A 14488-nucleotide genomic window follows, 5' to 3' on the forward strand; every position below is an offset into this window, starting at 1 on the left:
AAAATTACAATAAACATTTATTAATAGCTGCAATTTCCACAATATTTTAATTCTGTTCTGAAATCAGTCTACAAATATCTCTACATAACACCAAAGCCATTATTTAATAAATAACAGGAATGTATGTATCACTTTGCAAAAAAAAAATAAGCCTTATACATTTACGTCTATATATATTTGTAGAATCAGTTTCCCGAGACTCATGAGACTAAAGTGTGCACACACCACACACACACGCGCGCGCACACACCCCACTATATTCAAATCAAAGGGATTTAGATTCAGTGTCAAATTAAACGCTATATCAAATTCATAACCAGGTACACAAAATAGGAATTGAATCATAAATGCACTGTTGGCAATGGGCGCCTTACTTCACGAATACGATTTCCAGTTAAGAAGAGGGAACTGCTCTGCTGAGTTTGAAGTGAGCGCTAATCACCATCACCATCACGAGAAATCGGTTTAATTACACGGTATTCAGAGATTTAAAGATTTAACACACATGCAGATGTTAGACTGACGCTACGGTAAAACCTTTAAATCTGCAAGAAGACATTAGGACGTATGGTCAATAACGCCACCAGCTGCCACAGGCTCTCAGTGGACGACGCAAGTGACAATCAGTTTGTTTGTTTTTTGCCACCACAAGGGACAAACTGGTCCTGATCCATCCATGTGCTACACATCGAGGAATCGCAGAAGAGCAAAGCATAGAATTCGGCTTATGCCAGATACTGTACATCATATTGATGGCTGTCTAATATTAGTTTTAAGGGTAATGTGTTAGATCCTGCAAAATATATATAATTCTATTATTCACAAGCTGAGAAGCAGAAGTCCAACACTCGAATGGCCATAAACAAAGACTTTGCAGAATGGTGACGTATTATTTGAAAAATGAAGTTGGGGGGTTGACACCGTAAGGTCTTAGGAATCCCCTTTAACTCGAGCTAGCTGATGGCAAGCGCAGGCTTTTTGGTTAAGTCAGCAGACTCGACACCAAGCAGGGAAAAGGCGGCAAACCAAGCAGGCAGATGTCATTCATCAAAAGCATCTTAAGAAGTAACGGGAAGCAGGGAAAGGAAGCAGTTTACGATTCCTACCTGGGACAAAGCATATGAACTACTGTTTCAGAGTCTGATTGGCTATCTGACATGTCATTCCTAGTCTCTCCGTAAGGCTGCTGAATCAGAGACAGACTAACAACCAACGTGGTTCCCATCTTCCCCAGAAGCCAGCCCTCGTGGCCGTGCGAAAGTCCTGACCACAGGCCCCCACCTGTACGTTCACAGCCAATTAGAGATGTCCCCACCCAGCCACTTCCCACCACCACAGTCGGCAAGGCATGGTCCCGGCCCCCGTCTCTCTGCGTCTGTGTGGCGCCCTGTGCCTCTCATCTTGGGGTATTAAAAACCCTTTCCCTGACATTAACCCCGACGGGTCACCACTCGGTGGTCACCTTCATAAACGAACTCCGGCGTAACTCACGAGGCCAGCTTGCAAGAATTTCTGCCGCTGTTGTTGTACCGTGTTCCCAGAAGTGATACGGGGGTCTCGCCACAACGTGAAGCAAAACCAACCAACCAACCAACCAACACACCAAAAACACCCGACGGCAAGTAAAGCTGATGGGTTTCGGAAAATATATTTATGGAATAAAAATACATTCCATAAATTGCGCACCACAAAAGCATCTTCGCCAGCACGTCAAGGAAGAGCTCGTTATCAACACTGAGCCCAAAACGTCCACGCGAATCCAGCAATTTAGAGGTCACCGGTCCTTTCTCTTTTCTGTCCTTGGTGTTTACTGTGATACTGAAATACTGCAGGATTAACACTGATGAAGATACTTTAAAAACCGAGTCATTATAACGGATCCACAGTAGGTCTCACCGGGATGGTTTTTAAATCACATTTGATTTAGTGCTGCGCGAATATATTCTACAGCCCTGAAGATATAAAAAAGGGTTCTCTTCAAGGCATGAGATATGGTACAAAAATACATTTTTCCACATACAAAAGAGAGAAAAAAGAAAGAAATGGGAGTGGGCTGTAGCAGGAGGGAGCCAAATACCCTACAAACTTCCGTGGAATGGAGAAAGAGAAAAGTCCCAAACTGTTTGGGGTTAAGAAGATGCCCAAAGAAAAGTCAAAGTTCTGCGTTAAAAAGCAAGAGTTATCGAGACCTAACATCTAGGACGTCTATCAGAATTCCAAACAAGGTTCTACCCCGAAGTGAGACTCCAGATTAAGTACAGGTTCTTTTATGAAAAATAAAGGTATCTCTCCCTTGAGTGTATCAAACTGTAAACTGGGCTTCAGAGCCTACACTTAGCCGATTTGGTAAAAACGGTGCGAGGGCTTGACAGCGATTTTCAGTTGATGCTTGTGGTCTCACCTAGCTAGGGCCCAGACTCAGGGGCCTTCCCTGATTTAATGGCAGATAAAATGGCTTTCCGGCCTAGGGCCCTTCAGGTCTCATGTGTGAGGGCGGGGGCGGGGGTTGGAGTCGCCGTTATACAGCAAGAGTTCAAGACTTAAAGGCTTTGTGCAGAATGTCAATTTCCCACGGTCTACATAAGCAAAGCAATGTTTTAGTACCTAAGCGTGCCAACACACAAAAGCCAAATGCACACACAAACGAAGGAGGGCGAGGATGACCTCCCCAGGCGAAAATGGATTCATCCATAAGTATCTAAATGACAAAACTGGACCGATGTCAATCCAGAAACCACAGGTTTCAAATGCTCACAGATGAAGATTTGCCTAAGCAAACTTCGGGGAACAGGTCGATATGATTCCAGGAAATGAACCAAATGCAGGAGTGTTTGGGTCCCATGATGTGCACCTTAAAAAGAGAAGTTTCATAAATGTCCTCCAAAACATCTGCTTCTGTTTTCCAGGTACTTGCAACCAAAAATAAAACTTCACAGAAACATGGCACAGGCGTTAGCAGACAGCTGAGTTATCTCCAATCTGATACCTAGACCACAAGGTCTTGGTTTTACCTGATGGGACGGGGAGGGGTCTCTGCACATGTGCGTCCAGGGGCTCTGGGTGGGGGCTGCCGGGGCGCAGAGGCGGGCAGCGAAGGACTACGGAGAACGTCTCGACCCCTAGCGGTTTTCAAAACTGCAATCTGCCTCAGCGGGACCTTCCTTAACTTGCCATTTTTCTGTTGCTTGCCAACACCCTTGGGGCCCTGGAAAGGGGGTTTTTCTACTCAGCTCTAAGCCTTGCAAAGCTCCCCTGTCCGGGACCCCCACAGCTGTCTGCCCAGCGTGCACCTCTGCCCGCAGAGACTCCCTAAAACGAGGACACCACAGACGTTAGACAGAAAGCACCCAGCGCGTGTATTGTAAAAACGTCAGGAAAAACAATCCAGGTCTTCTCCAGAGCTAGTTGACACTACTTATTGTTCCTGAGACTCTTTACAAGCAGCGATAAGACTTGAAAACGTTCTTAGCTGCTTTGGTTTATTTTCCTTCTAAGGTCCTGAGTCAACCAAAACCAAAATGCAACAAATAATCAAAAAACCCTTGAGCGTGGATCTCTCTCTACAGGCCTAGCTGGCAAACGGCAAAATTAGGACATCGAAGAGATTTCTGAGTGAGCTCGGAAGCCTACCCAGGTGGCTCCTGACAGCAAACCCCAAGGACATTTCTTTTCCCAGTCCTTGAGCTTTTCCTTTACAAAATGTTGAGGTTAAAATTCATCCACGTACAGAAGGGGAGAGGGAGAGAAATCTCAGGTTTTCCACAAAGAATGACTTCTTAGAAACATAATTGATGCCGGCCTGGCTAGGATCACCAGGGTCCAAGAGGCATCTAGTTCCAGCCTCAAGCCCAACCGTCCACATTCAGAAGCGACAACATTCATCGGCTTGGTCAACATCGACCAAGAATAACATAAAACGAAGCTCACCGCTTTGGAACAGGAAAATAACGCACACAGACCTCACCCACCAATCCCTCCACTGTGAAAACAAACGCTTTACTTTTCTAAAATGTCAAACTAGCGTATTCCTCCCCTCCATGTATAGTTCTAATACACTTGATTCGGATCTGCCTTTATTAAAAAACCTTACAAAAGATGTATTTAAATGCTTGAAAAAATTAACTTTATGCTCTATGCAGATAAACTTCTCTGACTGTACAGTTAATATGGTTATATCCTTTGTTTAAAAAATATTTCTCCCACTAATGACACTCCGTAGGCAGTTCTACATGAATGATCTTGTCATTTCTCTCGGAATAGGTCCCAAGAGTTTACCTGTGGCCGGAAATACCCTCACAGAGCGCCACTCTCTTGCTCAGGGACGTTTATTAAGATTGTTTCGGGTTCAGCATTCTCTTTTTCTTTCTTTTTTTCTGTTTTCTGAGAGAGGGCGCTGGTGTGAGGGGACCCGGCCGGCTGGCTGATTGTCACTTGCTGTTGGCACGGTCGAGACTTTCTAGCACTCGGTTGAGGCGGATGTTAAGCAGTCTGACCTGGTTCTCCAGGTGTTCCAGCTTCTCCTCCACGCTGGGGCCGCTGGGGCCGCCACGCCAGTAGAAGCCCATGGGCCCAGTCATGAAGTAGACGGCCACCACGAAGCACAGGGGCAGAATGGCGTTCTCCGGCTCGCCCTCGTACTTGTGCAGGATGTACACGCAGGACATGGAGAACAGGATGACCCGAAAGACCCAGAAGAAGCGGCCGAACACCACATGCAGGACGCTGAAGGTGAAGCCCAAGGTCAGAGACAAGAACCAGTAGGCCAGGAGGACGATGCCGACGAGCAGGAGGGCGCGCACCGGGCTGTTGGCCACCGAGGCTGGGCTGAAATAGTGGGACAGGTTCGAGACTGCAGAACAGAAGAGGGACAGAGGCTGGTTACAGGGCGTCGGGGCTTCCTCCCCAAGCTGGGACTGGGCAGCACAGCTCACTTGCTGGGTGTCTCCCACAGCCTGAGGCACTGAGCTGCCTCCACGACCTTCATACTAAAAACCCTGTGAGAAGACAGAGCGAGCCTTTCCGACTGCCTGCCGTCTCCCGGGTTTAAAACACCTGTCACGGTGGGGCAGAGCCTGCAGACTGTCCTCCAATCTCCCTCCTTCCTGTCTTCCACAGTCACAAGTGCCCAGTTTCTGGCTGGGCACGCGGCTGCCTGGGATAAAGGCATCTCCCAAGTCTCCCTTCTGGCCACATAACTAAGCTCTGGTCAAGGAGAGGGAAGCAGAAGTGTTCTGTGGTCCCTTCAAGGGGTTTTTCCTAAAAGTAGCAGGAATGTGCCCTTTACCTCCTCTTCTTCTGCCTGCCGGAATGTGGGTGCGATGGTAGGAGAGCGAGCAGCTGTCTTGGGCCATGAAGGAAGAAAAGACACCTATTGGGGAGCAATAGGATGGAAGGCGACTTGGCCCTGAGGACGATGTGCTGCAAAGCCACCTACCTGCCTAACCACCTACCTGTGAATTTTCATGTAAGAGAAATAAGCTTCCATCTTGTTTAAGCTGCTGTAATTTGGGGGTTCTTACTCACAGCCAAACCTAATCGTAACTGGTACCCACACATGAAGTTCCATCCTAAGCATGGAGTGAAATGCAGGAGTTGCATCTTCTGAGTGCCCGACTTAAGAAAATTTTCAAACAGAAAAGTTAACAGAACAGTGAAATAAATACTCCTATTGAAACGACCTAGGTTTAACAATTATTAACATTTTACATGTTTTCCTTCATCTCTCTAGTCACATACTTTTTTTTTTACCAAACCATTTGAAAGATGCACAATCATACTTTTGCATGCTACTTCCCACCCCCGTTTCATTGATATAATCGACATACAGCACCACACAAGTTTAAGAGCACAGCAATAATGAGACTTACGTATACTGTGACACACTTACCACGGTCTATTTAAAATCCATCGTGTCATATAGATACAAAAAAGGCAAAATCACTTAACAGCTTTCAAATGTATCACACGGCAGTGTTAGTAACAGCCACCACGTTGCACCTGACACCCGGGACTTACTTATGCTACAGCTGAGAGTTTGTGCCTTTTGACGCCTCCGTCCTTCATCCAATTGCATCCCCACCCCCACCCTGTCTCTAGTAACTACAAATCGGATCTTTTTTTCTATAAGTGTTTTTTTTTTGAGTCCACATATAAATGAGATCGTACAGTATTTGTCTATCTCTTTCTGACTTATTTCACTTAGCGCAACGTCCTCAAGGTTCATCCGTATTGTCACAAATGGCAGAACTTCTTCCTTTTTATGGCCGAGTAATATTCCGTTGTATATATACCACATCTGCTTTATCCATTCATCTACAGATGGACACTTAGGTTGCTTCCAAGTCGTGGTGATGGTGAATAGCGGTGCAATGAACACACGTCTCTTCCACGTAGTATGTTCATTTCCTTTGGCTATATAGTCCCAGAAGTGAGGTTGCTGGGTCATATGGTAGTTCTATGTTTAAGATTTCAAGGATCCTCCATACTGTTTGCCATGATGGCTGCACCAATTTACATTCCCACCAGAAGCAACCAGGGTTCCCTTGTCCCCACATCCTCACCAGCATTTGCCATCCCTTGTCTTTTTGAAAATAGCCATTCTAGCAGGTGTGAGGTGGCGTCTCACTGTGGTTGTGATTTGTTTTTCCCTGATGACGAATGGTATTGATCGGTACCTTTTCATGTATCTGTTGGCCACTGGTTACCTTCTTTGGAAAAATGTCTCTTCAGGTCCTTCGCCCATTTTCTAATTGGACTATTTTTTTGCTATTGAGTTTTACGAGTTCTTTATTTTGGATATTAACCCCTTAACGGGTCGATGGATCACAAATATTTTTTCCCATTCCGTGGGTTCTTTTCATTTTGTTGATCCTTTCTTTTGCTGTGCAGAAGCTTTTGAGTTCGATGTAGCCCCACGTGTTTATTTTCGCTTTTGGGGTCGAATCTAAAAAACGATCATCAGCTAAACCGATGTCGAGAAGCTTACCACCTATGTTTTCCTCTAGTTGTATGGTTTCCGGTCTTACATGTAAATCTTTAATCCATTTTGAGTTCATTCTTGTGAGTGGTGTAAGAGAGGCGTCTAGTTTCATTCTTTTACATGTGAATATCCAATATTACATGTGAATAACTACTGATCGAAGAGACTGTCTTTTCTCCATTGAGTATTCCTGGCTCCCCTGTCAAATATTAGTTGACCATCCATATACGTCTTTATTTCTGGGCTCTCGATTCTGTTCCATTGGTCTGTGCGTCTGTTTTTATGCCAGTACCATACCGTTTTGATTATTATAGCCTAAAATCAGGAAGTCTGAGGATTGCTTTGGCTAATTGGGGTCTTTTGTGGTTCCGTATAAGTTTTAGGATTATTTTTCTACTTCTGTAAAAAATGCCACTGAAACCTCGATAGAGATTGCACTGAATCTGTAGGTGGCTTTGGGTAGTATGGACATTTTAACAATGTTAATTCTTCCAATCCATTAACGCAAGACACTTTTCCATTTTTTTGTGTCTTCAATTTCTTTCATCCACGTCTTATAGTTTTCAGAGAAGAGATCTTTTATCTCCTTGGTTAAGTTTATTCCTAAGCATTTTATTGTTTTCGATGCTATTGTAAATGGGATCATTTTATTTCTTTTTTAGATAATTCCTTGGTAGTGTATAGAAACGCTGATTTTTTGTTTGTTAATTTTGTATCCTGCAACTTTACTGAATTCGTTAATTAGATCTAACCACTTTTGGTGAAGTCTTTATGATTTTCCATATAGAAAATCATGTCATCTACAAATAGTGACAATTTTTCTTCTCCCTTTCCAGTTCAGATGCCTTTCACCTTTTAAGAATAAAAATAACATTCTCCTTAAAACCATGATACTATGATCACATCTAAGAATATTAAATTTCATACTATCATTCAAACTCCCCCAGTTATCCGGGAATATATTTATGATATCTGTTCTCTTTCCCCGACCCCAGGACCCAATCACGATCCATGTGACGCAAGTGGCCGTGGTGCATCAGTCTGCTTTAGTCCAGAAGACCTCCGTGAGGCTGACACTCTGAAGGCTAGTTTTTCCAGACTAGTTTTCTTTGCAGAAAGTCCCGCATGTGGAATTTGTCTGATGGTTTCCTCAAGGGGCATTACACCTTAAGGGCATCTGACTTACGCCAGCGGTTCTCAGACTTGAGTGTGTGCCCCAGAACCCCCCGAAGGGTGTGTGAACACAGGCGGCTGGGCCCCACCCGAGGATATCAGATTCTGTAGGTCTGGGGTGGGCCAGGGAGTCTGAACCTCTTAAAAGTTCCTGGGGATGCTGCTCCTGCTGCTGCCGCCGCCACTGACCTGAGGACCTCGCTCTGAGATCTACTAGCCGATGCCAGCCCACTCTACGAAGGAGAGGGAAGAATGGGGGGGCGGGGGGAGTGGCTGTGACCATCTGGAGTGGGTAAGTGTGGACCCAGAGCAAGCACAAGATGGGAAGACTTGTACTTGGGGCTTTTCAGGTCTCTAAATGCATCTACAGGGTGAACATCCTACACCCTCCCCGTAACCTCGAAAGGGGGTCAGATTGTCTACTACTTGAGCACAAGCTAGATGCTTCCTCTGAGGCCGAAGGCTCAGGATCACTGGGGACTCCCCTGAGAGCCAGCGGATGAGATTAAACCAAGCCCTTTGGTCTCGGGACTCTGGGAGCTTTTATTTATAGGGGTTGTCTGTTTATATTTACCACAGTAGAAACTAAAACCAAGTTTTAATAAACTCTTAACTTAAAAAAGTGTTTTCATTATGATTTTATACTTTAACATACCTCATACTTTCAGGCGAATTTTACTTTTAGGCGAATTTTTCTTAAACGTCCTTTTAAATAGACTATTTTTCAAAGGAGTTTTAGGGTCACAGCCACATTAGGCAGAAGGTAGAAATTTTAAACATTGCTATTATTATGTTTAAAAATAACAATGAACCCATTATAGATTAACACAAATAATATACTTTTTATGAAAAATAACTGTTTCCAAAAACGAAAACAAAAAAGCATAGTGAGAACGGTAACACTGTTTTGCATTTTTTACATCTCTCTTTAATCTCTGGCTCCTTAGGACAGAGCTGCATTCTCAAATTGGTTTTTGAATTCACAGAAATAGCATGCCAGCCGCAAATGTTAGTCACCTACTATTTTAACTTTTCTAGTAGCCGCATTAAAAAAGGCAAAAAGGAACGGGTAAAATTAATGTTAAGATGTTTAACCTAATATATGCAAAAATATTATCCACGTGTAATCGATATAAAGAAATTACTGAAGCATGTGTTGAATGCCTGGCCTCACGAAGACGTGTAGCTAAAAAAAGGGACCCCCCGGGTTCCTCAGAGCATACTTTGAGAACCATCAAGCTAGCCTATATGTCCAAAGCCATACAACGTGGACTATCCTGTTATCAAAGGGCTAATTCGGTGACGAGCAGGTGCACGGACACATGGGGGAAATCCTGGACTGGTGCTGAGGTTAACCCGCACGCCACAATTCAAGGACTTAAGTAAAAACAGCCACTTCATTCAAGAGAGGCGGAAAGAAACATCCTTGCTCCCCAGAGACCCGAGAGCCTGAGCAACTCTGGACGTCCCGCTGCAGAGCAAAGGGATGCTGCGCTCATTCCCAAGGCGGCTGCCATAACAAAGTGCCACCAGCTGAGTGGCTTAGACAATGGGAATGTATTGTCTCAGCCTGGAGGCCGGAAGTCTGAGCCGGAGGTGCCAGCAGGTTTGGTCCCTTCTGAGGGCTCTGAGGGGACACTCTCGTCGAGGCCTCTCCCCAGCTTCCGGTGCTTCGTTAGCGATCTTTGGCGTCCCAGACTTGTAGAAGCATCACCCCGATCACTGCCTTCATCTTCATGTGTAGCTTCTCCCTGTGCGCCTCTGGATCCAAATGTCTCCTTCTTAGGGGATCACCAGCTCTATTGGATTAGAGCTACACTACTCTGGTAGGACCTCGCCTTGACATCTGCAATGACCCGATTTCTAAACAAAGTCACATTCCGAGGTCCTGGGAGGTAAAACTTCAACATATTAATTTTGGGGAGACACAATTCAACTCATAACAGGTACTGCTCAAAAAAAACGGGGCATTTTGGTGGCAGACTTGCCTCTCGGCTTGGCCCAGGTTTACGTCACTGCACGTCTGCAGAGTCCCCGCGGGAGGAGCAGGAGAAAGCTGGCTCTGGGCACAGACACCGGTGGCCCCCAGCATGGAGAACCGAGACCGGGGGGCTCCCAGAGCTGCAGCATGACTCACTTTTTTTGAGTCATGCTGAGCAGAGCTCATTCACAAGCCGCTGAGTGTTTATCAGGTTATGTTCTATGGGTCGGGCGCTGTTCTGGCCCCTCTACACAAATTGTCATTCAAACCTCACGACGTGCTGTTGAGACGCACGGTGTTTTCCACGTGGGGCGTCAGGCACAAAGAGTGACTTGCCCAGAGTCCCACAGCGAGGACAGAGCTAAGCTGGAATTTCGAAGCAGGGAGTCGAAGCGGAATTCACATTTTCCCCATGTTTGTCAGAAGTGGTCTCAGGGGCTTCAGAGAAAGCAAATGGCTTGATGAAGATGAGGGCCGTAAATCTATCCATCCGACACCTGGACAAGTGGTCTCTTTCTGTGAAAAGCGTCCTGAGCCGGCAGATCTAAAGCTGTGCTGTCCATTACGGTGACCACCGGCCACAGGAGACTGCCGACATTGGCACGTGCTGTGTCAAATACAGACTGAATCCCCCGCAAAACGTTAAGACGCCTCATTAATCCTTCTTCATGTTGATAGCTAGTTAGGATGACCCTACTTGGGATCTATTGGGCTAAAACACCTTATTAAAATTAATTTCACCAGTTTATCTCTCCTTCCTTAATGTGCCAACTAGAACATTCCACACTATATATGTGGCTGGCAGTCCATGTCCATCAGACTGCTGCGGGCTAAGAAGTCCCCATTTTCACCAGCACCTGGAACATTCTGAAGAAGGAGATTAGAGGACCGTGCTCATGGAAAGATTTTGTATGAGAACACCTCACTTGGGAATGCAGTTTCCTAGAAGGGCTTTGAGACACTCGGATGTCTAAGCATAAGACACAAATTCCAGTGGCCTTCGGATGCTTCGAAGCTTATGCATCAAATAAAAGGAGAAAACCACGGCATGGACGTGAGCCGTTTCACCTCGGAATGGGGGCGAATGCGAGCACTGACGGCCTCGTGGCTTTGTGACAGACGGTTCCTTTCTGGTCCTCTCCATATAATTAGAAGGCTGTCTCTACTCTGTGGTTTTTCGTTCCGAGCTACACGCAATTTCTTGCCATCAGGCTTATTTCTCCAGGGCTCTCTGGTCGGAGATTGCAATACTGGCAGCTTAACAATCTGGGCAGGTGGTGAACACAGATTCGAGCTGGATTGCATGCGATTGCTGAATCTGGGTTGTGCGTTGGCTCAGCCCGTGTCCCGGGAGGGGCCACAGAGGTCCCAGGAGGTTGCAGGTGGCACGGCACTCTCTCGGAGGGCCACACTGCTGCCTGCAATTCTGTACCTGAGCAGCAAGGTGCCCAAGTCAGCCTAAGGCCTCTCAGAGGTTTAAGTTCAAGGATTTAAGGCTGGAGATGGTGTCAAGTGGCTGAGGGGAGTGACTGCCGATGCGAAGCAGGCGGCCCACCTGAGAGCCAGGCTCGGCTCAATCTCGAGCCCAGGTCGCCAGTCTGTGAGGCGGGGGTGTCAAGGGCCGACGGGAGGATTCCGAGAGACTCTGCACATCCTGGGGCTGCGGTAACAAACGACCAGACTTGGTGGCTTAAAACAACAGAATGTATTCTCTCAGCATTCTCAAGAACAGATGTCTGAAATCAGGGTGTCGGGGGAGCTGGGCTCCCACCGAAGGCTCTAGGAGGACCCTGTCTTGTCTCTTCCAGCCTCTAATAGCTCCTGGTATCCACTGGCTTGTGGCCGTATCACCCCAGTCTGCCTCCACTGTCACATGGCCATCTTCTAGTGTTTCTTTGTGTCTGTGTCCAAATGTCTCTCTTTTTATAAGGACATTGGGTTTCAGACCCACCCTAGTCCAGGATGACCTCATCTTAACTTGACTACCATGTGCACAGGTACCAGGGCTTTTTGGAAGGACATAATTCACCTCACACCAGCATCAAAACAGCAGGACCGACAGCCCTCCGACTCTTTGTAATGATGGGGCCCTTTATGCCAGGGCCAAGGGTGCAGCCTGGAGGAGACAGGCAAGACCACGCTCACAGAAGCCGAGACTCCAGAGGGGAGGCAGGACCCCCCAACACACACACACACACAGACATCACAGCAGATGAGTACTATAAGGAGAAGGGGTGGCATGAAAACAAACAAGGTTCCCTTCTACAGAGTAATCAAGATGGGCTCCTCAGAGGAGGTGTCATGTACCAGAGCCCCAAAGACAGGAAAGAATGGGCAGGCAAAGGGCAGGGGGCATCGCTTCAGGCAGGGGACACCTAGACGGAGTGGAAAATGTGACAGGCCAGAGCATGTCCAAGAACAAGATGGAGGCAGGTCAGGCAGGGACGCTGGGCAGATGGCTTGGCGGTCACGGTCCTCGGTATGAACGCTGAATCAAGTCCAAGTGCAACAGGAAGTCGCTGGGCAGTTTTAAGGAGAGTGACTTGAACCGATTTACGTTTTTGTGGGCTTTTTTTTTTAATCACTCTATTAGATAAAAGTAGCAATAATAAAAACAAAAAAAGAAAAATCCCTCTGGCTGATTGGTTGGGGAGCGACCACCGGCGGCAGGGGAGCGAACCGAGTTAGGAGATGCACAGGGAAGATTACACGGCGGGCCGAGGCCGCCCTCCCTAGGAAGGCTCGCTGGCAAGCCCGGCCCTCGGCCGGTGTCTGGGAACCAGCATTTCCGGAGTGTGATTCTGTGATTAACGAGAAATACATATTTGGTCTTCGTCTCCGTTTCTTGCACGGAGCTCCTCAAACCCTTAGAATTTCCTCGGTGATGACGGTGATGAAGGAGTCCTGATGATTGTTGATAAGGTGACTTTTGGAGAGCCCCTAAGGATGGGGGCTCGTTGCCAGGGAAACTAACCACGTGATTGGAGGGTTGGAGGGTCCAGCCCCCTGACCTATGTTGGGGGGAGAAGGGCTGGAGGTGGAATCAGTCACCGATGGTCTGTGATTTCATCCGTCGTGCCTAGAGAACGGGGCCTCTAGAGAGACCCAAAAGTCGGGGGTTCAGACAGCTTCTGGGCCGGGAGCTCAGAGAGCTTGGAAGCTCCGTGCCCTCCACCCCCAGGCCCTGCCCCGTGCCTCTGGTCCATCTGGCTCTTCCCGCGTTATATCCTTTGTAATAAACCAGCAATCTAGGAAACTGGTTTCCTGTCTTCCGCGAGACGCCCCAGCAAATTATGTGGCCCCGAGGAGGGGGTCGTGGGAACCTCTGATTCATAGGTGTTCGGCCAGAAGCACGGGGGGGACAACCTGGACTTACAACTGGCATCTGAAGTGGGGGCGGTCTTGTGGGACCGAGCCCTTGCCGGGTGGGGTCTGAAGAATGTGACGCCCTCTCCAGGGAGATCACCTCAGAGTTGAGTTGTTTTGGTCGGTGGCAGGTGGAGGGTGCCTAGGTGACCAGCCCCGTAAAAACCCTGGGCACTGCGTCTCTAAGGAGCTCCCCTGGTAGACAGCACTTCACGCATATTGTCACGGCTCACTGCTGGGGAATTAAGAGCATCCTCTGTGACTCTCCTGGGAGAAGACTCTGGAAGCTGGATCCTGCTCTCTTCTGGGCTTCACCCCACGTGGCTTTTCCCTTGGCCGATTGTGCCTTGTGCCCTTTCACTGGGATAAACCACAGCCATGAGTACGACCACGTGCCGGGTCCTGTGAGCCTTCCTAGAGTGTCCCCGAGCTTGGGGGTGGTCTCGGGGCCGCTGACACAGGAGGCTGCTGCAGACTTCCTGGAGAGAGAGGTGGCAGCCCAGGCCTGGGCTGTGTTCTTGACTCCAACAGTTCCAGCAGCAGCCCCCGAATCCCGTGGCAGGGCACAACCCACCGGCGCCTTATCCTAGGAGCATCTGTGAATCCCAGCTTCGATGGACCATTTACGGATGCAGCTACTACGATAAGGAGTTTTCGTCCGCATCCTCGCTGCCCCTCCCCCCGCCACGATACGGCATCTAACCACTCAGCTAACCTGACCCGTGGGTGCCGGTTTCACACTTTCGAGAACCACAGGAATGAAACAGCGCCTTGAATGAACGCTCCCCTCCCCGCCAAACCTACCGTCAAGGCCAAGAACATCCATGACATCCGTCCAAACTTTCCACACCGTTTCCATAAACATATCCACTCCCAGCACGAATCTCTCGGTCAGCCTGGTCAAGAACTGCAGAGACAAGGGAAGCGCGTTAGTAACTCAGCCAAGCTCCTCAGGTCGGACGTCAGCAGGAACAGCCGCTGATAACAGC

General features: G+C 47.7%; 1 protein-coding gene across 2 annotated transcripts in view; it reads right to left on the reverse strand.

The window, feature by feature from the left end:
- Window positions 1-14488, reverse strand: part of BRI3BP (BRI3 binding protein) — a 25046-nt gene continuing 10558 nt past the window's right edge. The window contains exons 2-4 of one of the 2 annotated variants that reach the window (XM_039879246.1): window positions 14304-14406; window positions 5285-5368; window positions 1-4849 (exon numbers count right to left, since the gene is read on the reverse strand). In XM_039879246.1, the coding sequence (XP_039735180.1) occupies window positions 4428-4849; window positions 5285-5368; window positions 14304-14406 (609 nt within the window). In that variant the 3' untranslated portion in view covers window positions 1-4427. The remainder of the gene's footprint in view (window positions 4850-5284; window positions 5369-14303; window positions 14407-14488) is intronic. The other variant, XM_039879247.1, reaches the window with a different exon arrangement.

Source organism: Pteropus medius, unplaced genomic scaffold (genome assembly GCF_902729225.1).
Source record: "Pteropus medius unplaced genomic scaffold, Ma_sr-lr_union100, whole genome shotgun sequence".
Taxonomy (NCBI): domain Eukaryota; kingdom Metazoa; phylum Chordata; class Mammalia; order Chiroptera; family Pteropodidae; genus Pteropus; species Pteropus medius.